At 38.7% G+C, this 25,694-nt stretch overlaps 1 protein-coding gene across 1 annotated transcript; it reads left to right on the top strand.

Moving 5' to 3' along the window:
* On the top strand, window positions 1–22,057 carry ZNF475 (zinc finger protein 475). Its single transcript, XM_061468683.1, is given in 4 exon segments — window positions 1–127; window positions 9,720–10,632; window positions 17,827–18,007; window positions 21,554–22,057. Coding segments are annotated over 3 exon segments (798 nt in total). The 5' UTR covers window positions 1–127; window positions 9,720–10,167; the 3' UTR covers window positions 21,706–22,057.
* The last annotated feature ends 3,637 nt before the right edge of the window (window positions 22,058–25,694 follow it).

The following is a 25,694-nucleotide window of genomic DNA, read 5'->3' as shown; positions in this document are numbered from 1 at the left end:
TGTGTTCGCGTAACACCGCTGCCCGTTCTTTCTCTTCCCTAAAGGGCAAACTGAACCGAAAAGCAACGCCAGAGAAGCACAGATCTTGTAGAAATTCGGGATTTTTCAGGAACTCTCTGGAGAAAAGGTAACGTTTGGGAAAACATTAATCATGTGATGACTTGCGCGGACTAGAGTTGTGCATCTGAGTAAACCTGTGGACTTTTTTAGCACATGAAGGTGTAGGAATGGCTGGGTGAGGAGGCACTGGGGTTTTCCTTCAGTCCTCAAGTCCAGTCAACCTTACTGCCTTGCCCACAGCCACTGGCAGTCAGGATCCTCTGAGCTCAGATCCCTACTTTTCTGGTTTTCAACTGATTTCCCTGTGAAACCCAGGCAACGGTACTGGCCTGAACCTTAGTAAACTAAGGATTAAGTATCACAGTCCTGTGACCTGTCCTGACCCCATTGCATCAGTGCTTGACACCAAAGTACCAGATGGCTAGGACCCTGCTCAGGGGCTCATTTACAGCTAAGTAAAAAGGTCAACAAGCAAAGATTTGAGTGACTTTCTCCCCTCAGACCAGCTAGCTGGTAAAAGGTGTGCAATAGCGCTTACTGCAAGAATAATTAATTTTTCTGTGGAATCCATTTCAGCTGAGATTGCCTGGCGAAAACAGCGTGTGAGTAAGCATTTACCAGGTCAAATGTTCTGATTTCCTAATTCACTTTTTTTCGGGAAGTCCATTTGTGTATGTGTTTTGAGGAGCAGGAGAATACAAGTGAAATCATTATGGGGAACTGTTTGGATATTGAAAGCTAGAAATGTTACTCTGTGTAGAAGAAGACCCTACCTGCCACATAATTACTGATTGTCCTGTGTGGCAGAAATTATCCCTTTCAAGTCTATCCCTGGAAAATATGTGGTGCTCAACAATAATGACAAGGTTTACTACTATAAAAGCCAGATTTTTTCCTTTTTTTTTTTTTTTTTTTTTTTGCTTGGAAAACACCAGTTGACAAGAAACTTTGCTGTTTTTCTGACTGGTTTTCTCTTGAAGCTGATTACAGAATTTCTTCTGAAGATACTCTCAGTGAACTGATAGCTCGAGTTATACATTACCACCATTGACTTAATCTCAAAATTGTTTATTTATTTAAATCTACTTTTTTTTTTTTGCTTAACTTCCTCAGACATTTATATAGAATGGGATGCACTGGTTTCTAATCAGGTGAAATTATGGTTACACAGTAAAAAGCTCAGACATACATGCAATTTTGCATGTCAATTTAACCCACATTATTTGGAGATATTTCAGGCTCACATTTCATATGTATTTCTATTGGCTTGTTGAAGGTAACATTCTGTTACCTAATGAATTATAAAACAGGAAACAGAACAATATAGAGAGATACATAGGTAACATATTTTCAAGTATAAAGTGAGAAAAATACCACTGTTAAGCATAACTAATTACAGAATCACCACAGCTTAGTAGCTCCAGGTAAAACTAAATGAAGCTTGTCAGCTATGTCCTCTCACACCAATTCCCGTTGATCTAATCTTCAGGAGAAAAATAATAATGTAAAATTATGATGTTTTTAAGATTTCTTACCACAAGACCCTTAAAAAGCATGTTTTCCTCCCAGTAGCCATCATCAGGTTTTGCTGTAATGCCCTCAAATCTCATGCTGGATGAGTGCTTCAGTAGTCCCCCTCGCACACTGTTTTCTGTTATAGATTTAGGAGGTGGCCATTTTCTTTTTGTGTCATTACCTCATGAATGTTCCTCAGAGCATGAAGATGTACTGTACTATTCATGCAAGATACAATGATGAGTATTTAACAACTTCTCATTAGGTCTACCAACATTTGAAAAAAGAAATGGGATATTCAGGGTTTTGTTGTTCTAGCCGTTTTCCACTTCAGCTAATTTCATCTGCTTGTCTAGATTCCCTTTGTTAGTTCTCTGTTATTGTGACTTTCTCTTGTCATTTAGTTTTCATATTCATTTTAATAGCCATTGCATAAGAATTTAATAATTTTAATAGCCACAGCATAAGGATTGCCATGGTAATAAGACTAGCTAGCTAAATATCCTGTTCATAATGAAACTATCAGAAACCTTAGTTATGGAGTCACTTGTCAGCAAAACTTCATTGAAAAATTACTAAAGTTGATTTACACTGTAAAAAATGAATACATTTACCCCTTCCTGCATAAGGTAACTGTGTTAATGCAGATTATTGAGAAAAGTGTTTTTCCTGCACTGAATCACACTACTGTTGTAGTGACAGGCCTTCAGCCCGTGTACATTTTCATCCTTTTGATTTCCCCTGACATGTGGCAGTTTGTACAAGCTGGCGTTTTTTGTATCAGACATGTAATCACTTATGCATTTATCCATCCACCTATATTTTCCCTCTAAAAAATCAGCCTACTTTCTTGAAATTATTGCACAAACTGCATACTCACCATCAAATCCCTGGGAACCAGCCAGATTCTGCACAGTCCCAGAAATGGAGGTGTTGAGCAAAGACACCTGAGCTATCAAGTACATGTAGTTCACCTTGAGCTGTGTAAGCTTCCTTGTCTCAGTGTCTACTTTCTTTCATACTTCTGTGTGAAAGACACACCCGGTCTATTCCCTATCTGATATGACCTCTATTGTTTTGCACAGTGTTAAATATCACAGATCTAATGCAGTAGTTGCCAAAGATTAAGAATATGATGCACAGTATCCCCAGAGTCACCAACACTGGCACTATATCTATGTCTATGCTGTTTTGCACGAGTAAGTGTGGGGGCAGGGTAGCATTATTCATTTAAAATATGCATGTGCTAAACAGTTTTATGTAAGTAAATTAAGGTAATCTTCACCCTGATAAATTGCAATGCATCACTGAATAAAATATTGAAAACAAAACCTTGTTTGTAGAGAGAATGCTATTACTGAAGCAGGTCCAGAATTGTGAATTTTGAAATTCTGACAAATTACATTTTTTCAACTGAAAATATTTTACTTTATCCATATATATTAACTAATAGCAGTCATAATTCCTTCATATAGTTTCATTATTTTGATCAAATCAAATGAATTATTTCTTATGTTTGGGCAGACAAGGACATAATAACATGAAAGAACTGCTGGGTCATCAGTCATCAGTGAATTTTGGATTGACCCATTAAGTTTTTAAGTAGGAAGATGATCAGATACAATTAAAGATACTGTCATTTTAATAGGTCAGAGGAAAATTAGAAAACCTCCTTTGACTAGTTTGACTGTCACATCACAGAAAACACCTTATATAGAATCACATAGAAACCTCAAGTTTATATGTTTTCCTTCTTTGACATTTTAATGAACCCCTTCCACACATATGTATGCATACACTAGTGATTTCTCTCTTATTCTTGTGTAATTGATACAGGTACACCTTTGAAAAAAGTTTTAGTTTTGTCTAACTGGCACTTAGTATCATGGAATCAGAGAATGGTTAGGGTTGGAAAGGACCTTAAGATCATTTAGTTACAATCCTCCTGCCATGGGCACAGACACTTTCCACTAGACCAAGTTTCTCAAAGCCCCATCCAGCCTTGCCCTGAACAGGTTGGCTGCCAGGGATGGGGCAGCCACAACTTCTTTGTGCAGCCTGTTCCATTGTCTCACCACTCCCACAGTAAAACTTTAAACATTCAGAAAAAATATTTGTTATAAAATTCACATATGTTTCTAGAAAACAGTGCCTTTTTAACCTGATATATTTGGGTTTCAGTATTATTGCCTTGTACTTCTAGCTGGCTGTGTCTATGTTTAATGAGGGCATAATCACCAGCCTCTGGGCTGCAGCTAATATGGGGGAGAAGGTATTGCTATACGTGCAGCTGATCCTCTGATGGAACAATCTTCATACTTGGATGTTTCTGAGTGTGCATTACTCACAAGACATTTAAGGCAGGCTGCTGTGATGTTAGATTTTACAACTTGAAGCTGCCAGAAGTGGGGGTACATGCCAATATTTGAGTGTTTGGAGCTTACAAACTGTTTCTTGAGATAGAAGGACACATAAACATATGGGATCATGCTCAGCTATGACAAGATAAAGTATCCGGATGTAGAAAACTGTGGATTTTCTACATCTCAGTGGTCTTTATTTATGTTTAATCTAATAATAGATTACTCTTTTCATATGACTGAAGAAAAAGATTAGTCTCTAGGACTAATCAAAGGAGGCTCCTCCAGCCAGGAACTGTGGTGAAAATACAGTGCTGATCTGGAAAAATGTGAGGGTTTTAATGTGTGGTTAATTTGCTAAAAATATTGTTGGAAACATAATTTTTTTCCTTTTATCTTTCAGTGAGAACCAGATCCAACAGTAAGATACTACAAATTATCTAATATTTTTGTCTAACTTCTGTTTGAGTACTTTGTCTTAACAGATTTCTAAAATTATTTTTAATTGAGCAGTACAAAACAACATTTAGCACAAGAGAAAATACAGCTTAAGTTGTTGGTTTGATTTCATTTTCTTTCCCTTAAAGAATAATGGGAAGCCTCATAGAAAACATTTGGAAAGAGCCAAATTGGAAAGAGCCTGAAGCAAGACGTTTTGGCACTCAACACAGAAAGTCAGTTTGGACCTTTCTGACACCTCACCTCTTTTATATGTAAATATAATTAAAACCTGGAAAAGGGCAAAAAAAGTCTTACCTTTAACTGTAAAGTTAAGGATCAGCCTTAGAAAATCCTGTGACTGAACTAATTTAGTTTTGAAGCACTACAAAATCTAGATTAATTTCCTTCTCTTCCTGACTTGCTGTGTTACTCTCAGCTGATCATTTAATCCCTCTTTTTCTATATTGTTGTCATTTTAGACTGAGTTGTTCTGCTTTGTCTTTTTACACAGTCCAGCCCAGACTGAGAAAACAGGATCTGTGGGTACTATTGTAATGCAAGAAGTTGTTGCTTGTTGTTTTTCACCTAAAGCTATTTGAGACATTTGTAATTTATGTAACAGTAAAGTTACCTATTACAATTGAAATAACTTTCCTTTAGAATCCTTGTGAATTCAGTACAATTTACACAAATCATCTTTATGAAATGACCAGCATAACAACTGTGATGTCACAAACAGAAAGATTATGACTTCAAGCACTGAGTGATGAACAGGCAGAATGAGTATACAACATCAAGTGTAGTACTGAAGGTAAACAAAGGGAAAACTTCCCAGAGTGAAGTGGGGGCTCACATAAGTAAGGACTTACGTAGCCAGGAATGCTGAGATACTGAATTAACCAGCATCTTTTTGTAAGCTAAAATCAGCTTATTATTTTTTGTCACTGACAACCTCATCTGTAGCTGGGCTTACACCAGGCTGTTATATATGGATGCCACCATTTGGAGCCATATGTTTTTCCTTTCATTTAATGTATCTCTGTGGCTTGTCCCACACTTCCTCAGGCAGAGCAACCCACACAGACATTCTCATAGCTCTGTTATGGGAATCCTGATTTTATAAGAATTCTCCATACATATACGACATCTCCAAAGAGGCTTCTGGATGTAAGCCACTGGCACCTCAAGCAAGTACTTCATATAAATCCTTTCCATATCTTTATCGAGTACTGTTTTAAAAATAGTAAAGCAATCAGCTCTTCCCACTATTTATTTTGCTTGTTTATGGTTCTCCCTCCTAAATCCAGACTTTAAAATTGTCTCTGCTTTTAGAGGGAGTCAAATATGTCCAAGGGGTATTTCTCTGAGATACATAAGCTTGAAAGTTCTGTGACCTTTGTTCTAGCTCTATTTTTATCTAATACAAGGATTTATCTTGTCTCTTTCTGAGCTTGCAGATGGGGAAAGTGACAGTAAGACAGCCACGTAGTTTAAACAGTTTACAGTCTGATACAGCTGCAGATGGAGAGGCCATGATATCAGTCCGCATGCATAAAATGTACATAAACAGATTCCTCAGATTGTCACAACGGTTCCTTTATTTTGTCCATTGAAAAAGCATGGTTGTGTCTAGGCAGCAGGAGGCTTCATGCAATGTGCTCTTCTACAAAGTAAACTCATTTTTTTTTCAGCTAAGAGATCTCCATGTGGAATTCTAGCAAAGTCAAAAGCAGTAATGTTGAGGATACATTGGAAACAGTCAATTTAATCCTGAGCTAGTGCAAATATGTTTTGTTCGATTCACTCAAGGAATCCATGCTCATAAAATGACCTTATAATGGGTTTTGAGGAATTGTTTAAATCAGAGAATCAAGAGAGATGAAAAACAGAGGGTCACTCTTCAGAAACAGGTTGCATACAGGAAATAGGAAACGTATGTGTCAACTTTGCTTCCAAGTTCCAGCACTAACATGAAAGAAGACACAAAGAAGGCCACTTTGGGGAAGAAGTTTCCACTTGCCTGTATAGGTTGAATCACACATGGCAGCTAAGGGAAAGCAGCATTACTGAGGAATGGATAATAATACTATTGCTGCAATTTCTGGTTAGGTTAAGATGAAGAGTAGTGTTGCAAGCGTTCCAGTTGCTTCTGACAAGAAGATAAGTGATGTACTGAGCTATTTTCACTCTTGTCATTCTGTCCTATTTTGGACAAAGTGAAGCTGTCAGCCTGATGTTGAATAGTACTTCCTTTGCTTTTATTTAAACTTCCTTGCTTTTAATTAAACTGAACTCATCCATTAGTTGCAAGTGCCCTGTCACTTCAATTCATGAGATTGTTTTTTAAGTATTGTACTTGGTGAAATGGCAGAGAAGAGGAATGTTTTCCCACAGCTATATGCAATGATCAGCTGCACCTTTCAACTTTATTAAATGACATGTTGAAACATCTTTAAAGAAAAAAAAAGGAATTTTTTATGCTTTGAAAAGAAATGTTAAATCCCAGCACTGATTTACTCCACACCTTTACCACTGCTCTTGAGAAAAGAAGAATTTAACTGCTCATATGTCTTTTCAGTTCACACTGAATTTATAGGAAGTTTCCAAATAATAGAGGTCAACTTGGCAGGAATAAATATAGACCAAATGGTGTAATCCCCACAAGGAAGCATAATTATCTCATGAAGTATTTACAATAGCAAGCCTGGAAATCCAACAATAGGTTATATTGTTAATAGGTTGTTTATAGCATGTTTTATTGACTGATTCATTCTTAATGGTAACAGATTTAGTCACCTAACATTCTTCATGTGGCAGGCAGTTCGATGACCACTTTTGCTTTAAGAATCCTCTCAGGTAGCAGAAAATATTACTCTGACATAAATCAATAAATAGGATATGAATACGACCTTGCAGAGTTCAGAAGTTCCATGAAATGTAGCTGAACTTTCTGATGCTCCCTTCCTGTGACCCTCCAATCACCCTTATCTCCCCTGCCTTCATGACCCTTTAATGTTCCCCTGGCTTTCCATTCTCTTCATCCTCTTAAAAGCTTGGCTACTTCCCAACTCGGATTCATCCAACAGGCGATCCTCCCTGGAAACTCTCCCAGACTTTGAAAGATCTTTGCAGTAGAGTAGCCTCAATGCTAGTCTGCAAATTTAAATTTCACATACTATTGACATTCACCTAACTGAATCATATGCACAACCTTGTCAAAACTGGCAAACTCCTGCAGTGGCAAGTTGTGGTACAAAGTGATTAGCTTTCTGTAAATTATGGTAAGCAAATTCAGGCCTTCTAAAAGGAAAACAAGGGAAAGGCTTTGGGATCTGTTGAAATACTCTCTACACAGTTCGCAAAGATATTTTGCATTAAGGGAACACTGCTGGTAGGGGCAAAAGGAACTTTAAAATGCGATAGCACCAGTTTGAAAACAGCTAGATACCCAACTAAGTATTATTAATTGCTACTGTCCAAACTGCTTGAAACCTTTGTTTCTGTGTTTGTTTGTAGCATGCTTTTCCACAATGTATGTCACAATTATATATTGTATAGGAGTCAGACAACTAAAAGTCTTTCTGATATCTGAAACAAAAATTCCAGTGCTGTAGTTTTGTTTATCGTTTAACATACATTATATGCTTATCTGATACTTCAGACATGAGAGGATGCTACAGCCTTGTACTTAACCGTATTTTCTACAGACTGAAGTTAGGGGGGAATTAAATATAAGTATAATGTTTCTCAAGAATTTTACAGCTATCTACAATTGTTTCACAGACATTTATTCCAGTACAAACCACAGATTGTCTCTGATGGTCTTCACATCTTCCAATTTGCATACAAACAAATTTGAGCTTCATAGGACATTTGTTAAATGAGGCTGTCACAAGTGTCCCTGGAATATGCAGCTTTGTGAATATCTAAGCAAGCAGTATGAATGTAGCAATCTAAACATCTTTGTGTGCCTGGCAAGATGTGAACCTGCTGACAATTTGTTTTTTTCACTGTTGCCCATGTCCTAGAATATTTGTGAGAAACTAGAGCCCAATCAGTGCTTCTCAGTGGCACAGACAAAGTTTAAGTAAGTTTTTCATTTCAAAACAAAACTGTGAAGAAGAAAAATCTCAATGAAAAAGCATGCCCTTGGGTGTAGGAAAATTCAGCCCCTGTGTTCAGAGGTATGATTGATAAGGGTGAAAAGACTGTTGAGTGGAAGCAAAGTCTCCCATTGTGACATCAAGAAAAAAGCAGTTCAGAGGAGATCCAGATTGGTTGATTGCAGCGGAGAGTGACCTGAGATGAGTCAGTGGATAAGTGGGTGGATAAATTTGTGAGTTAGGAACCCCCTAAAAGTTGGAAGGGTTGAGATAAAGTTAGAAATATTCTGCAAGGGCAAGATAATTTTTAACTCAGATGTTTCTTTTATTATAAAGTATACAAAGGTGACCTTGCTGTCCTTTGCAGTCCCCTATCTATGCAATCTTTTACTTGCTTAAGACTAAAGCTGGACTGCTGGTTATTTTGTATTCTTGCAATAAAACAATAACCCCCACTGTAACATGCTTACAGTCTGAATTTTATTTTCTGATCCTTGGAGGGCCAGCGCAAAATATTGTCTCTCTGAGAAATGAACATTTAAGCGATACAGTTGAAAAACTGAAAAATGTTTAGCACTGTCTTCTCGAGACTCGAGTGCCCTAATCTTCTCCTTATATGTCATGCTGTTCAGCCACAAAGCGTCTCAGTAGCCTTTTGATAAACTTTACAGTTTATTAATATCTCTTCTGTAGTGGGAGAATCAAGACTGGTCAGAGAATTTGATATACCACCTCACAAGTGCTGAGTGAAGGGGGCCTAATAACTTCTTCAACCTACAGACTGGGAACATTTCTTCTGTCTGTCGCTTTGGAGATCGGACATTAATATCCCATTAAGGGACTTGTTTTCAGTTTCTCTTGAGGCAGTGAAATTATGTTTAACTATCAACATAAATGGCTTACAAATTAAAGACTGTGTCAAAAATACCAGTTCTGTCAATAAAGCATATTGATTATACTCATTGATTATACTCAAACTCACATGTATTTCAGCAGCTTCTGTTTGTGCAGAACCATCTTCTTTCATGTCCTTTAGGAGTTTACACTCTCTGAGACTAGAATTTAGTTTTACATGGTTCAGCTGATCACCAGAGGTTGAATGTATGTGATGTTATCTGTCTGCTATTTAAAAATATAATAGTAATACTAATGCAAACTCATCCTTGTGATAAAATATTGGTTGGTATCCTTAACAAGAGAGGTGGTGCTCATTAGTATGTCCTGATTTAATTTATTTCAGGATCATGTAAAACCAAAAGACAGACCAAAACCACACAGAAACCCTCTTTCACTACTGAAATGGCCATTAAATGCAGTTTTCAAGCTTTGAAGTCCCTAGAATAGTCTGGCCCATGAAACTGAATTAAGAAGATGGAGCTTCATGCTGGCTAACAAGAACTTTCCCAAGACCTTTTTGTGTCAGAGAGAGAGAAGTTTCTTGAAATGTTGTACTCTTCGTGGAGAGAAATATTGAGAATAAGAATGTGAAGAAAACCTGTAATGCTTTGCCAAGTGCCAGAGAAGCCCATACTAGTGTCTCTAGCATCTTGCCTTCAGAGCAGGTTTCACCACCTAATGTGTCAGATCTTCCCGGAATTTTGCCCAAAGTAGTGCATCCAGAAGCTGGACCCAAGAACAGGAGACCAGGCACTGCAATAGTAGCAAAACAGTCTTCAAACATATCTCAGATGCCACCAAATCAGCCCATCATCCCACAAAGAAGACCTTGCTTCAAGATATGCTGTATCTGTGGCAGAGAATTTGGATCACAGTCTATATCTATACATGAACCCCAGTGCCTAGAGAAGTGGTGTACTGAAAACTATCAGCTACCAAGTCATCTCAGAAGACCTGAGCCCAAGAAACCTGTGGTCCTTACTGGTGGTTCCTATACGCTTGCAGCTGAAAATGAGGCAGCTTATCAGAGTGCTCAAGCCCAGCTCCTGCCCTGTAGAAACTGTGGCCGAACCTTCTTTCCTGACCGTCTCATGGTGCTGGGAAAGTGTTGCAGAGGAGGTAGCCGCACTGTAGGGCAATCAAGCACTAGCCCCACTAAATCTGATAAAGGCCCAGGCTTTGGGTCTGGCTCAGCAAGTGATCCATCTAAGACCAGTCAAGGAAAGAGTGGTGCTGCACCAGCCACATCAGACAAGGTAAATAGCTAAGTGTGTGCTGTATGAAAGGGTGTGAATCTATTTTGATGCTAAGCACTCAAGGGAAGACTGGGTTCCCATAAAATTTAAAATCATTTTCCTTCAGAAGGGTCTTTTGGCTCCAAGCCACATGTTTCTATGCTGAACAGTATGTAAAGGGAAGGGTAATACTATGTGTGCAAGGGAAACTGCTTATTCCTATTTCTTCCGATTTTCCTACTGAAAGGGGGAAGTTGGGTTCTCATACTCTGTGGTCCTGTAAGAATTATGTCCCCAAAAGGGACCATTGTGTGCTATGGTTCCCAAGTAGTTTCTGTTGGGCAGGTCAGGCAAGCTTTGAATTTTATTTTTTAGCAGGTATTGAGTATTTTTATTTAGCTAACATGAAATGCAGTGGTTTCATTATCCTGTAAGCTCTCCAGTGATTTTCATTTTTTACCATTATTCTTAGCCATGGCGTGGAACATGAGTTTACTGAGTACTGCATGTTCAAAAGCAGCAACTCAGGGTATAACAACAAAATAAATAAGACTGCGCATTTCTTTCCACTGAATTTTATTCAAGATCCAAGAATAAAGAAGCTGATTCACATTATCCAAAAACTACACAAAGTTTTGGAAAATGGATTATTTTTTATCCTGCACTTGTTTCTACACAGGCTGTCTTTTGGCCAGGAGTTTTGTAAGGTAAATGTTTAGTCCCAGTGTCTAAAATAAAAGGCTTTTTTTTTTGTTTGTTTTCATTGGAGGTTGGACTCATGATTGCCTACACTACTTTTGAAAATGGGATTTAGCTTTCTCAGTCACCAAAGGAGAACAATGCTATGCAGAGCATTTATGAAGATGTTTTAAAAGTCAAAGCATGCTATATTTTCCATCTGTTGAGTGAAATGGAGATAATAGTGTTACCTTAACAAACATGAGAATGAAGACAACATGGGTCATTTTTATATTTTGCTATTTAAGGCCACTAATTCATAGTTATTGGCAGGTTAGGTCCAGTCCTCAGATCTTTTATCAGCAGATTTCAAACCACCCAGTAACAGTTCAAAGTGCTGCACAGGTATATCTATAGCTTTAGGGGAGATGTGATATGCTATATTTTACCTTTTACCAAAGAACTGGCATTCCTGTAAAAGGTGATTGTTCAGTGAAAGGCATAGGTGTGAAACAGAGGGTTTTATGCATCATACATAATTCTGTATGTTTAAATTAAAAAAAGTGTGGGGAGAGGGGAAGTGTCCATAGTTATAATACCAAAAAAAACCAAAACAAAAATACAAAACAGCAAAGCAACACAAAACAACCAAGTTTAGAGTGTGGTTTGGCTTTGAGAGTGACCCTGCAAAATTGTTGCTCTCTTGCACAGTATCTTCTTCCTGTGTGGGTTCAGTCACATCCATTGACTTGTTGAAAAACATTATTATTTCCACTTTTCAGTTCCATGAGCTCTGCAGAAATGTATTCAAATCTGTTCCTCCTTCTGTGTGAGCAACATGTTTCTTCATTTACTTGCAAGCAGTCACAGTTCATCAGTTGCAGCAGAAGCAATAAGGCTGTACAGCTTGCAATTTGTAATTGACTCTGAAGGACTTTATTATTAACAATAACTTTCAGGAAAGGGTGATTTTGCCTCTCTGAGGTCCTTCATTTTTATTAGTTTTATAGCTGTCCTTTTGAACAGAGGTACAAAAGGCAGAGATAGAAACGGAGAGAGTGAAAGAAACATCCTGTGATCCCAGCAGCTGCTCAGTTCTGGCAACCTGCGAAGTGGTCAAAAGAAGCCTCTTTTCCATAGGTGTGTGTGAGGGTCACCAGCTCCAGTTAAAAGCTTTGAAAGGTCCACACTGAAGTATGTTGAAAAGCAGTAAGCTAACAGAAGGCCTGCAAGTTCTCTATGAACTGGGATAAGGTCTGGGTCATCTCTACAGTCCTCTTAATCTTTTTTCCAGCATATGGTTTTAATTTTTTCACCTTACCAGCTACTCAGCTGCTTATTAATTCTGTTAAAGAATACCAGTAATGGAGTGAAATGGCAACCTGCTTTGGTCCTGGCAGGAAAGCATTTGGAGCTTTAAACGTTTGAAAGTCCTGATTCAGCAAAATGCGAGAGGGAAGGAACAACCGTAAAAAACAAACAAACAAACAAACAAACAAACAAACAAACAAACAACAAACCCCAACCATTATATAAGTCAAATTACCTCATGCAGTGAAAGATGTCCTAAATTAAAAAACTGGGGTTTCCTCATTTGAAAAATAAAGATCTGACTGATTTGGTGCTATATCATGTGAAGGGCATTTTAACTTTACAGCTGCAAACCCTTTTATGTGCATGCATCTGTCCTGGAGCAATCTTTCCCTTAGCCAGTGCAGGATCAGCTAGACCAGTATCATTACTGCAAACACTTAGTTCACCATAAAATGCCTTTATACCTGGAGACTCAACAGCCTCCATAAGCCATCTCTTCCACTAACTGTCCTTCCCTTCAGAATCCATGAACACATCTGGGTTAATCATGTCTCTCTGTGTAAAACAGTCTATGTTTATAAAGAGACAGGGGTCACCTCAGTTCAGAAATTCTGTTTGGTTTGTGCTGTGATATCGCAGACAATGGAAGTGATGTCTGGAAATACAGAAACTCAGAACTGCACTAGAGCAGAGTGTGTTTTTTATTCTTTCACAGACCAAATAGTCTGCTACATATAAGTGAATATTAATAAATATCTTGCTGTGGGTATATGCAGTACAGTTTTTTTGACAGCAGATAATGCTGCTCCTAAAAGCCTATCAGACGTGTCACTAGCAACTGATGCTGCCACCTGCTTATCAAATTAACTATCTAAAAATAATATTTCAGGGACTTTACTGTATTATAATGCATTTTAACACAACATAAGTTCTGAAAACTTGTATAGCAAAAGAATACTGATGTTGCACCTTGCTCTAGCATAAAGTCATCTACTTACTTGGTAAAATGAAAACTCTTTCAGAGGCTGTGCAATTGTAATGAAGCTGAGAAGTCAGTGATAAACTGTCTGCCTCTGTTGCAAACAGTTTCTAAGTTTTTAACATCTTAGAAGAATACAGATATATTTGCAAATGTAGAAAGTTGGATGAGAATGGACAGTGAATGGTTTGAGTGAAACTTACTGAGTATTGCCACTGCGAACAATTGATCTTGCCGCTTTTCTGCCTTTACACAAAATGCCATGTTGATTATACTAATGTATTTCTCTGAAAAGACAGCAGATCAGGGGTAAAATGTGATATTCTAGTGCTTCCAGTGGAGTAAAATCTTTGTTTCATCATCTGGCAGAATTACTTTGTTTTTCAAGGAAATTTCATACTTAGGCGTATGACCTGTGCTAATGTTAATCTGCTGTTGTGTCAGGGCAGTGGCTAACAGCACTTCAGAGGGCTTTGAAATGCACCTTCAAATGGTTGTGAGAGCCTTGCTACAGCTTGTCCCTGTCCCTTATGTAAAATACCTCTTACTTTCCAGAGAGAAATGTGTGGAAAAGGCTGCTTTCATACAACACAATGCTGTTGCTAAGTGTGTGCACCCATCTTTTCCTGAGCCTCTGTTCCTTGGGCAGTTCAAGCCTACAGTGAGAGCTCTGGCCTAGAGCAGGAAGCCTCCCTTCCTCCCATTCAAATACATGCATAATTAACCAAATAAGGAAGGTGTGGGGGATGCACAGTCCCGGATGATAAGTATTTATGAGGGGGTTTTGGGAGTCAGTTTTATTGGGTGTACTTAAGAAGAAATTAAAAGCTTTGTGCAGTATGGGAGGATTTGACTTCGCATAACAGCATAACAGCAGCCTGGGGCTAACGTCAAGTAATGTTGGGTCTATTGAAAATACATAGTGGCGTAGCCCTCTGAGCTAAATAACTTCATTCATGGTCACGCAGACATACTTAGCAGTCTTGGAGAAAAAAGAAAATACTGAGACATCAGAGGAAAGTCTAACTGCACAGTCAGGTATTTGTAGGTATTTTTATAATAACACATATCCTCAGGAACAGACCTTCCCTACAACTCTTTTTAAAGTGAAAAACAAAGCAGTGAGCAGACAGCCTAGCCACTGGCCTGCAAGTGGTTTGGGTTGGAAAATTGTGGTGGTTCCAAAAATAGTTTAGTTTCAAACTGCAGGCCTCCAGATGTGACATTTGGGACAGGCACACTGAAGAGAAAAAGAAATGAAGGATAAATATTATCAGCTGTAGAAATTCCAAAAATAAAACTTATCATACCTTAGATTCCACAGTGAAGCAACAGCAGAGCTGTTACTACCAACTGTAAGGATATTCTCCTTCAAGTTTTATTTTTCAGCTTTTTAACATATGTGTATTTGCAGAGAAGGATTTCTGTACATAATTGGACTTGTGGTGATGGCTCAAACTCACTGCATTTCTGGGGAGAAAAAAGAATAAATCCATCCTTAGAGTGATCTGATCGGTTTTAATTAATTCTGGTCTCTGCTATTGTTTCTGTACAGTTTTTAATTGTAGAAGTTACAAAATAGACATTTCTACTTGAACAGATTTCTTAAACATTAGTTTGAACAAATAGGATTTAGTTATGAATCAATCCCAATAGATAACTTTAGAACCAGAATCCTCTATTTAACTGCAGGCCTGGTTTTACTCATTTGCAACACAAAAGCCATATAAACATATAAAGCCTATAAACACTCTGTCACAACGTGGAGGGTTCACAGTACTGCTCATTCAATCTTTGGGTTTTCAAGTGAGACTGCCAGAACGATCATCTCAAAACTGTGGAAATGTATCCAGGTTTCCCTGGATAGAGATCACTAGTTCTTGTCTTGATCTGTGGCAGTTGTTCAACAGTAAAACATCACAGTAACTTTAAAACAAGTGTAATAGATTTGAATGAGGCAGTCAGAGACAAAAGGCTATCTTCACTGGGGAAATATAGCTAAGATGAAAAACTATCTGATTTTTACAAAGATATTTCTGTTTGTCTGTTAAATTTATTGAGAGTATTTAATTTTTTAAGTGATTTCTTACCTGTCTAATATCAGGACTTAAGTCCCCTTGAAACTATACATTTTTTTTAATTATGCTGCCCCATATGTTGGCAAGTGCAGTGCAGGCTAAATAAGCAAGATTTTCATTTGTATTAGGATCCCGTTTCCCTGTTCTGGTAGTATGTAAAGAGTCTCTACAAAGTGACTGTAAATCAAGTTGCTCTTTCCTCATTTTCAGCCAATAAATAATCTATTTCACTGAATGTCAGGAACCTAGCTAATGAAATCTAGTGAGGAAAATGTGTTTCCAGTGTTTTTATGCCTAGCATTTTTTTTAGAAAACCATTTTCAAAATGCTATAAACATACCCATGATAATCATGCATACTGAAATGACCCTCCTGACCTCAAGGGTTTAGACTGTAGTATCCTTATCTAAAGCTCTCTGGAGCCTACAAAAAAACATTCACTATGTTCAAAAGACTCTGTATCTGCACCGAGAGTCTTATCTCCATATCACACAAGATCTAGCTCAAGAGCTGAAGTAAGGAAGCAGGTGAAAATTGATAATGAAAAATTAGAGGGCATTCTTAAAACAGCTGTTGCTATATTCAGCTATGGACAGGAAGAGAAGGATATGTATATATATAAAAAACTTTGTTATCAAAGATAGCTAAGGAAAAAGTTAAGCGGACAAAAATGTCCTTGGAAAAAAACATCTTTGGATAAGTTATATTTCAAGTCACTGTGAGAACTTTCCAGATGAAGTCCAACTTTTCCCAGCAAAAACACATTTTGTAGAGTAGTATTTCTTCACGTAATTGAGTTTACAGGTGTGATACAGGAAAGAAAGCTTATGCAGATCATTCACTAATGACTTTTTCAGACTCTAGCATAAATGCGAGAAAAGCTGCCCAATTTCTTGAATACACTGATGAATACACAGAAAGAATCATAAATACTAGAAACAGGTTATACTTTGTCTTACACAGAAGCAGATGAGAAAATGAAATCCCCACCTCCCTTTTTGAGTGAGAAAGGCTTCCTGTGTTTGGTTTGGAAGGGCTGTCCCTCTGCCTTTAGGGGGGCAGCCTATAGCATGACTCTTACTGGTATTCTGCAGTCAGTAGTGCAGGCAGTGCTAGCAGTTGTGAGACCCATCAGCATGCCTCAAAGTGCTGTCCCTGCAGTACATTTTTACACTATTCTGGAGCAGCACTCGTACTGACAGCATGCCTAGCCCAGGACACACCTAACAACACACTCAAACCCATTATCCTCAATACCACAGTAATTATATATTTTTCAAGCTTAGAATATGCATGTGTGGTGTTTCTGGTTGAGGGATTTTTTTCTTCCATTGAGATGTTTTTCTCTGCAAACAAAAGCAGATCTGCAGTGCAGAAACAATGACTTGCTTAGCATACAGTTCTGCCCTCACTGCAGTTACTGGCAAGTTCACACTGAGGCCTTCAAGGTAAACAAACAACAGTTCCTATTTTGCTCCCCCAGTCCTCAAAAATCCTGGATTGGTTTTAATCCTTCCAGACCAAGAATTCTACCATCTTACTGGTCTGTGGCAGAAGTTACACATCATTAGGGACCATAATCACAAGCTTGAAACAGCTACCTTTACTGGCTGGCTGAAGAGAGATCCTAAGGCTGGACACAGTGCTTTAACTATGTTCTTTCTGCCTGGAGATGGGGTCTTTCTGCCACTGTGCTAGACATCAGCAGTTCAACTAAGGAAGCTTTTGTTGCTGTTTTCCATGATCCTTGCCTTTGGTAGGTAAAAAAAGGGCTTCAGCATTTAAGGTGGACACTGTGCTGGAGCAACTTGATCATGCAGAGGAATTGTTTCTGCATGTGAAGGTGCTCAGCACTTCCACCAACTCGGTGATGTGAAAATAAAAGATCTAAAACTTACATAGCTAAGTATTAATTAGGTGACACACACAGATCGTCAGCCCAATATCTGCAGGAACCTACCTGTCCCAGTTGGCCAGTTAATGAGAGTATTCCTTACAAGCTTCAAGACTGTATGTAGACAAAAACAAAACTGATAAACTGATACAGTTACACTGATTTCACAGGTATAGTTTCCTTAATCTATATGATTGTTTCAATTCAAAGTTGTTCTCACTCAAAATTAATGCTGAAAACAGTATTTTTATTCTCACAATTATTATTTGCAGGCACAAGTGATAAGACAGCCACCAACAGTGATTTGTTACATATGTGGCCGTGAGTATGGAACAAAATCAATTAGTATCCATGAGCCACAATGCCTGAAAAAATAGCACCAGGAGAATGCCTTGCTACCCAAGCACCTGAGAAGGCCAGGGCCCAAAATACCTGAAGTCACACCTGTGCAAGGTAAGCTACAGATGAAATAAGAAAAGGGGAGGAAGAAAGTAGGAGGAATAAAAACAAAATAAAATTTAAGCAGTAGTTTAAGCAGTAGTTTAAACTTCATGGTTTGCAAGTACTTATATCTCCTGTTCACTCCAAAGAGAATGTAGGCATAAAGGCTTGTTTTAAGCTTTCTGTTGACTATCTTGTTCTCCTTCTGTATTGCATCCATGAGAAATAAGAGTAGTTGCTGCCTTGTGGAACATGCCTCCTGGGACAGTCCTCTTTATGTGTCAGTATGTTCTGAATCAAAACACAAAAGGATTATCAAACTGCTTCACAGCTACATCATTACCTTTTGACTAGTTCCAATGCTGTAAACAGACACTTTTTAAAATGGGGAAAAAGCATTCAAGGATAATGTATGGACTTGACTCATACAGTCATTAAAATAAAATACCCTTCAACATAGCGATAGATAATTCAGCCATGTTTCACACTTACAGCATTGGTTAGAAAAAACAGCCTGACACTAGCACTTAACAGTGGTAAATAGTGAGTGGCCTCGAGTTCTGTGGTAAAATAGGAAATACAATACTAGATGCATGATGACTGGTAGAAAAAAGGTATTTTTAAAATGTATTAGACTTAGGACCTTAAGATCATTTAATGGGATTGGAACTAGATGATCTTAAGGTCCTTTCCATCCCTAACCATTCCATGGTTCTGTAAAATCCCCCCATAACATATACTGTCGTTTCAATTTTTTATTAAAATATATTTATGGGTGAAAATGCAGTATCTTTTACAATGAACCTCCAGAGGATTTACAAGCCTTAGAACAAGCCTTTCTTTGTCAGACTATTATAATGTTTGTATTACAAACACAGTGGGGAAAAAATATATGTAGTATAAACCAAATATTATATTTCTGCCAATTATGTGTGTTTGAGCTGTAGGTTCTGTTTTTTAAGTTGCCTAGATCCCACCTCTTCAGATCTATGAAAACTGATGATCCCTAGCACCCAACAGACCTGGGCTCCCATATGTATTTCAGGAGTATGTACTCAATATTGGACCAAAAGGAAATATTAACTGTGCTTTGCCTAGAAGCTGCTCCTAGAACTGCTCAAATCCCAAGTTATTTCACCATGTCAGCCTGATGCTTTCCCTGGCCCTGTCAGCTGGTTTGAGCTACTTTGGGCCAAATTTGCATCACTTGCTCACAGGCAGTTAATTCACCCACTTTATTTCATATTCCCCATGATTTCCTGCAGCTTCCCCTAATGTCTGTAAAAGTGGGCAAATTCTCCTACAGCTCACTGTGAAAGAGTCATACACTAGATCAGTTTGCAGCAGTACAAAGAAATATGTCCACAGAAGACATACACAGAAAAGAGCAGGGTCACTGGGAATACTAGTCAGCTGTCCAAAATAATAATAATCATAGCTCAAATAATATCAAATCAGGACTTTGTTAACAAATTCCAAGCAAAAGAGTTGAATCTGTAGTAAAAGACAGATTTGAAAATGCATTTTCATTGTATTTGCTCTTTTAGTTAAGCTCTTCTTAATATTACATGTTGTGTGGTAAAAAACATGGAGAAAATGAGAATTCCATCTGAAAAAGGAGGACGCAAAAGGACAAATCAGGCTATTTTGAAATACACTATTTTATTTTGAAGGAGTGAAAGCAGAAAGACAACCACTCTTTGAGAGAACAATCCAGCAAAAGGCTCCCAGATATGAATCAGAATATTGTCTCATTTATGCAATGAGTCATATCAGGCGCCACCATCTCCTATGAGGTGGTGTGTGCCCATGGCTCCCCAGGGAACACCGACCTGCTTCCAGCATCTGTTCTTAAATGCCTGCTGATGCAAGTCTGAGCAGTTCTGTAGCTTAAGCTAAAATTTCTGTTTCCCCTGCAGTTGCCTCATGCTCCTGACCTCAAGAAAATAATCTCAGTGTTGTTCTTTTTCCATGAGACTTACTCGCAATCATCTGGTAAATGCTATAACTGACCTTGAGACCACATACACGTACTGCATGTCTCACAGTCTCTCAATTTAGGGAGGAGGGATTACCCCTGTTGTTGAATGGAACAGCCAATGTTCAAAAAAAAGCTTAGAAATATTAGCTGCTTACATAAAACTTTTTATAACTTTCATAAATCTTTTTCTGAAAACTCAAGTGTCATGGGAAGACAACCACTGCCCTGATTACACAGTGTTTTGTTTGTGGAATGCCTAACACATGCCTGCAAGGAGAAAGTCATCTCTCTTTCTCTTTTTTTTTTTTATATTCCATAAACTTTCCGAAGTACAGAAAATACACATTCATTTCCTGCAAGCAAAGGGGATATTTGTCTCAGCCAAGAAAAGAAACACTATTTGGTTGCTCTTCTAACAAAAAGAACATTAGGAACAGGCATATTAAGAGATCTAAGGCTTATTGTGGTTATGTGAACCAATGGATATGAATCATATTAAAACTGTATGGGCCTTTAATGAAGAGGTCTATCGTGCCAATAACAGAAACCATGGAATATTTTTAAATGCACAAATCCTTTTCTTTTAAAAAATCGTCTGCTGCTAGCAGTACAAAGACAAAACCAATTTTTTTTTATTCTTTTTCTCTATTGTCATACCTTTTGAGACGGGCAAAGCAAATACATCTTCAAATTGAGCCATGTAGATTTTGTTCTGCATGTACTTCAAATGAATACTCTTAAGATCTAAATCCAGGTATTGAGCAACCTACCTGGCCTCTTTGGAAATCAGTTTGAAACAACACTGTGTGAAAGTCCATTTCAAGATGAAAGTAAACAAGATATTTTTTAATACTCAAATAAAATATTGAACATACATCTGATATAAGTGAATGTTTGAAGAATACTCCTGAGCTTTCCGAGCAGTCACTCTTCCCACAGTGGAAAATAACTGAGGGTAAGACTGGGTTAGTGTTTAGATGACAATAGATGCACTACTGCAATGACCTCACTGGAAGCTATGGCTTACAAGAACTGTAGGTATTGTCTGTAAAGGTTTTAGGCTTACCTAAGCTTAACCCGACTTACTGACAAAGCTTGCAATAGACTTTAACAGGAAGAAAATTCGGCCCCTTTTCCAGAGAAGTACAAAGAGCATATTCTCAAGTACGATATGCTCCTAACCATTGCTATAACACATGCTCATTGAACAGCACTTGAAGTAAAGCCAAAAAGTGAAATTTGCTGATAATAGTGTGTACGTAAAGATGTTAATAATTAGCTGAGAATGCATCTCATAACACATAGCATGATCTATGTTTTCTCTGTACTCTCATACAATACAAAATGATTCAGTTTGAAGTTAATTTAATTCAACCCTTGGGACAAAAAGCAGAATCTTTTTTATGTATTTTTTTTTCTCTTTTGTTTCTTTTCTTTCTTTTTCATTTGCAAAAGCAATATGGTTTGGTTAAACTGAAAGGCTCAGTCAACAGGTATTTCCTGAAAATATTTTCCATAAAGAGTTGAATGTGGGTCTCCAGAATGAAAGCTGATACTTTCTTTTTTTAATTTTCCAGCCAAAGGTTTCTACGATCTCAATTCTTTAAATGAGGCTGCCTGGATCAGCGCCCAGAACCAGCTCGTTCCATGTGATGTTTGTGGGCGTACTTTTCTTCCAGACAGACTGATCGTCTACCAGAAGTCCTGTAAACCAAAACCTGCAACATGAATTGGATGTAACACACATGCATATGTATGCATGCATACTCACACGTGTGTGTATGAGTGTGCATGAATACACACACACATGCACTCATACATTTCAGCCAAAACACGAGAGAAATAAAATCGAGCTGGGGAGTCATGAGCATCAAAACTGTAGTGTGTTATCAGATCACAACTTCCAAAAGCCTCCAGAGTAAAATCAGTTGTTACTGTGTAGTGTACGATCAAATATGGTGATTTTTTAGCAGTAGCAAAACTTCTTCTTCATTTCTGTTGTTCAGATGGCCTCACCTAAAAGCCACAGTTTGAGAGGTTTGGCATAAGAATACTTGAAAGTAATATGAACTATTTTCTTTCCTCTCTGTCCTGGGTTCAGCAGTAGCAGTCATTTTTCTCCTTCTTGGTAGCTGGTGCAGTGCTGTGTTTTGACTTTCGGCTTGGGAACAGAGCTGATAACAATGATGGTTTGGTTTGGCCAAGGACTTTGTGAGCCTCATGCTCTGCCAGGGAGGAGGGGAAGCCAGGAGGAAGCAGAGACAGGACACCTGACCCAAGCTAGCCAGAGGTATTCCATACCACAGCATGTCATGCCCAGGATGTAAATGAGAGTTACCCAGAAGGGCTGGGACTGCGGGGTTGGAGGAGATGTCGGGCAGAGCTTGGTCGGGCTGGGGGGGGCGAGTTATCGGTCAGCTGGTGGTGAGATGTTGTATTCGCTTCCCTTGTTATTTCCTTTATCATTGTTATTATTGGTGGTAGCAGTAGTGATCTGTGTTATACCTTAGTTACTAAAATGTTCTTATCTCAACCCATGGGAGCTGCATTCTTTTCGATTCTCCTCTCCATCCCTCTGGGAGTAGGGGGAGGGAAAGAAGTGGGGGAGTGAGTGAACGAGTTGCCTGACTGAGTTTAAACCACAACACTCTCCTCATCCTGTGCTTTATTGAGTGCAACAGAACCCCAGTGAAGAATACTCCCAGGCTATTTTCTGAATAGCTGTGCTGCCTTCATGTCTGTTGGTCAAATGTGGGATATTCTTCAGCCCTACTCCTTTCACAGCCTTTCATATTTAGTTATCTGGACCTTTGAAAGAGTTGAGCATTCTGCATGAATTTCCCATTCTACATGGAGTTTTTTGTATTCAGCAGACAGGAAGAAATGAACCATAGCTTTTAGGCAGCTTTCACTGCAGAGATCTCAAAAACAGTGTCCCACCGGCATCCATCTAGTGGTTTTTCAACAGAACTGAGAGACTGGGAGAGATGATATAATGTCAGGAGCTCCCTTGTCTGCAGGGATGTTTGGCTACGTGTCTCTTGCTCACTAAATATATTTACCTACTGTTTCATAAACTGAAGCTTCACACAGCTTTTATGAAATGAGAGTTTTGACAAGGAGCAACTCATTGAATCTTAGTGGAAGCAAAGCCAGAGTGATATTGATGAGGAAAATTAATTCTTTGAAAATTTTATTTCCCCTCTACCCAAGACCTGTCTAGTTAGTGTAAGGACCTCCGCTGAAGTAATGACTAATCAAAGAAAGCAAGTAGATTTTTCCAGTTTGTTGGTTTGGGATTTTTGTGTGTGTCCTTGTCCATCTTTGACACATGAGTGTTCATTGACTCCTACTTGGAGCTTAAATCCATGGAGCACTCCAGTGTTCACATGCTTGTGGGACAGTGCAGCTCTTGAAGGCCTTGACTGCTACAAGTAAAGCATTTCCATATAAAGGGATCAGACATGGGGTGGAAGCAGAGAATGGCTGTCTTTAAAAAACACCCTAAAAGCACCCTCTTCTTGAAGCCTTTAGCAAATACCAAATGAATAGCAACTAGCATGAAGCAAATAGCGTGGCCAGCAGGGCCAGGACAGTGATCATCCTCCTGTACTGAGCACTGGTGAGGCTGCACCTCGAATCCTGTGTTCAGTTCTGGCCCCTCACTACAAAAGTGACATTGAGGTGCTGGAGCAAGCCCAGAGAAGGGCTGCAAAGCTGGTGAAGGGTCTGGGGCAAAATCTGATGAGGAATGGCTGAAGGAACTGAGGGGGTTTAGTCTGGAGAAGAGAAGGCTCAGGGGGAACCTTATCCCTCTCTACAACTGCCTGAAAGGAGGTTGTAGTGAGGTGGGGGTTGGTCTCTTCTCCCAAGTAACAAATGATAGGACAAGAGGTAACGGCCTGAAGCTGCACCAGGGGAGGTTTAGATCAGATAATAGGAACAATTTCTTCACAGCAAGGGTGATCAGTCACTGGAACAGGCTGCCCAGAGCAGTGGTGTCATCACTGTCCGTGGAAGTGTTCAAAAACTGTGTAGATGAGGCCCTTAGTGACATGGTTTAGTGGTGGACTTGCCAGTCCTGGGGCAGTGGTTGGACTTGGTAATCTTAAAGTCTTTTCCAACCTAGTTGATTCTATGATTCTCTGTTTTTATGATTTATTTCTTGCTTAAGAATGATACTATGTGATTATCCTCAGTTCAATAAACTGATCATGCCAGAAATTTCGTAAGTCAGAGGAGCATTTTTGTCATGAACTTGGTAAAAGGAAACACACTTTTATGTTAAGCCAAAACAAGCATGGTGTGTCAGATGACTGGAATAAAATGCCACCCTGCTCTCTGTGCCAAGTGTGATCATAACAGAGTGCCATTAAGGGCAAAAAGGGTAGCTATTACACAAGAAAATGGGAAGGTGTTTGAATGTGCTGGTTTGAAAAATTCTATTATGTTACGTAGCAGTGCCAAAACACATCAGTAAATACGTTAAACACATGGAGGAAATAATACTCACTTTAACAAGGTACAGAAGAGAGCACTATTTATTATTATTTTACTTACTCTGAAGTGTTTTATTAAGTAATTAGTGAGGTTATTCAGAAGATATGACAAAATACAATACAAGTTGTTAACCAGCAAGATAGGCTTCCTGATGATAACACAAAAGAAACTGTACCTCATATATGTTTTCACCCTCAGGCTTAAGGCCTGGAGCTAGCTGTTATGGATTCTGTGACCAATATGACTTTTCTCAGAGCATTCACACTTACTATTACACTTACAAATCACGTGGATGTCTTTATACATGCTAAAATGAAATATGTATACCAGGAACTTTTCCTAGCTATCAAGCTGTGTGATTTGTGGCATAAGTAAAATAAGAAGTAACATTACTGTTCTGTTATTAGAGGAACGCCCCTGGGTCTAGTCCTGGTGGGCTATAGATTCAGACTGGGAGAGGTACCAGCATCCTTTGGTGAAAATAATTTCCAAAATAATCAATGGCACCCCAGCAGCCCTTTCATCTTCAGAATGAGAACTGTATTGTCTGAAGATACGTATCTTTATGAGTCAAAGGTTCAGTTTCAGTTCTACAGTGCAAAGCTGTGTAAGCCCCACAGATCTATCATTGCTAGTGTCTCCAGTGTAAGGAGAGTCACTGGCAGAGCTGGACCACCGCTCCTGCTTTTGGCTGGGAGGAGGCATGTGGTCTGAGAAGTCAGATGAAGATCTGGATAATTAAGAGCTTCCTCTGTTTATAGGTCATTGCTGCTGAGCTCTGAACTTAACAGGGGATTTGTTAAATGTTGAGACTTACCTCTAACAGAGTCTAGTGAACACTGGCCTATGGGGACTGATGGTGAGACCAGGAGACCAGAGTAACTTGCAGGACAAGTTACTCTGTCACAAGCTTTCTTCCTGAGCTCTCCAGCCCTGGTGTTAGTTTGTGCCAGTGATGACGGTGGGTTCAGTGGCAAGATCTGTTCAATGGGAGAAACACTGATAATGCCTTCAAGGTTTGCTGTCAACAGAGTTAAAATGAGATCTTATGAGCATTTTTCATTATTGCTTGGCATTTATCATTCTGACTTTTTTTGCAGAAGAGGAAAAGGAAATGAGAACTTGAGCTACTTTGCTTTGTTTCCGTACTTTAGTGATTTGTCACTTAAACTCATATCCTCCGCTGTTGGCTCACAGTGATTTCCAGCTCAATCCCAT

Source organism: Pezoporus flaviventris, unplaced genomic scaffold, assembly GCF_033815535.1.
Source record: "Pezoporus flaviventris isolate CSIRO_AGI_PZ_B2104156 unplaced genomic scaffold, CSIRO_AGI_Pfla_v1 ptg000050l, whole genome shotgun sequence".
Taxonomy (NCBI): domain Eukaryota; kingdom Metazoa; phylum Chordata; class Aves; order Psittaciformes; family Psittacidae; genus Pezoporus; species Pezoporus flaviventris.
This window is presented reverse-complemented; position numbering and strand designations above follow the sequence as displayed.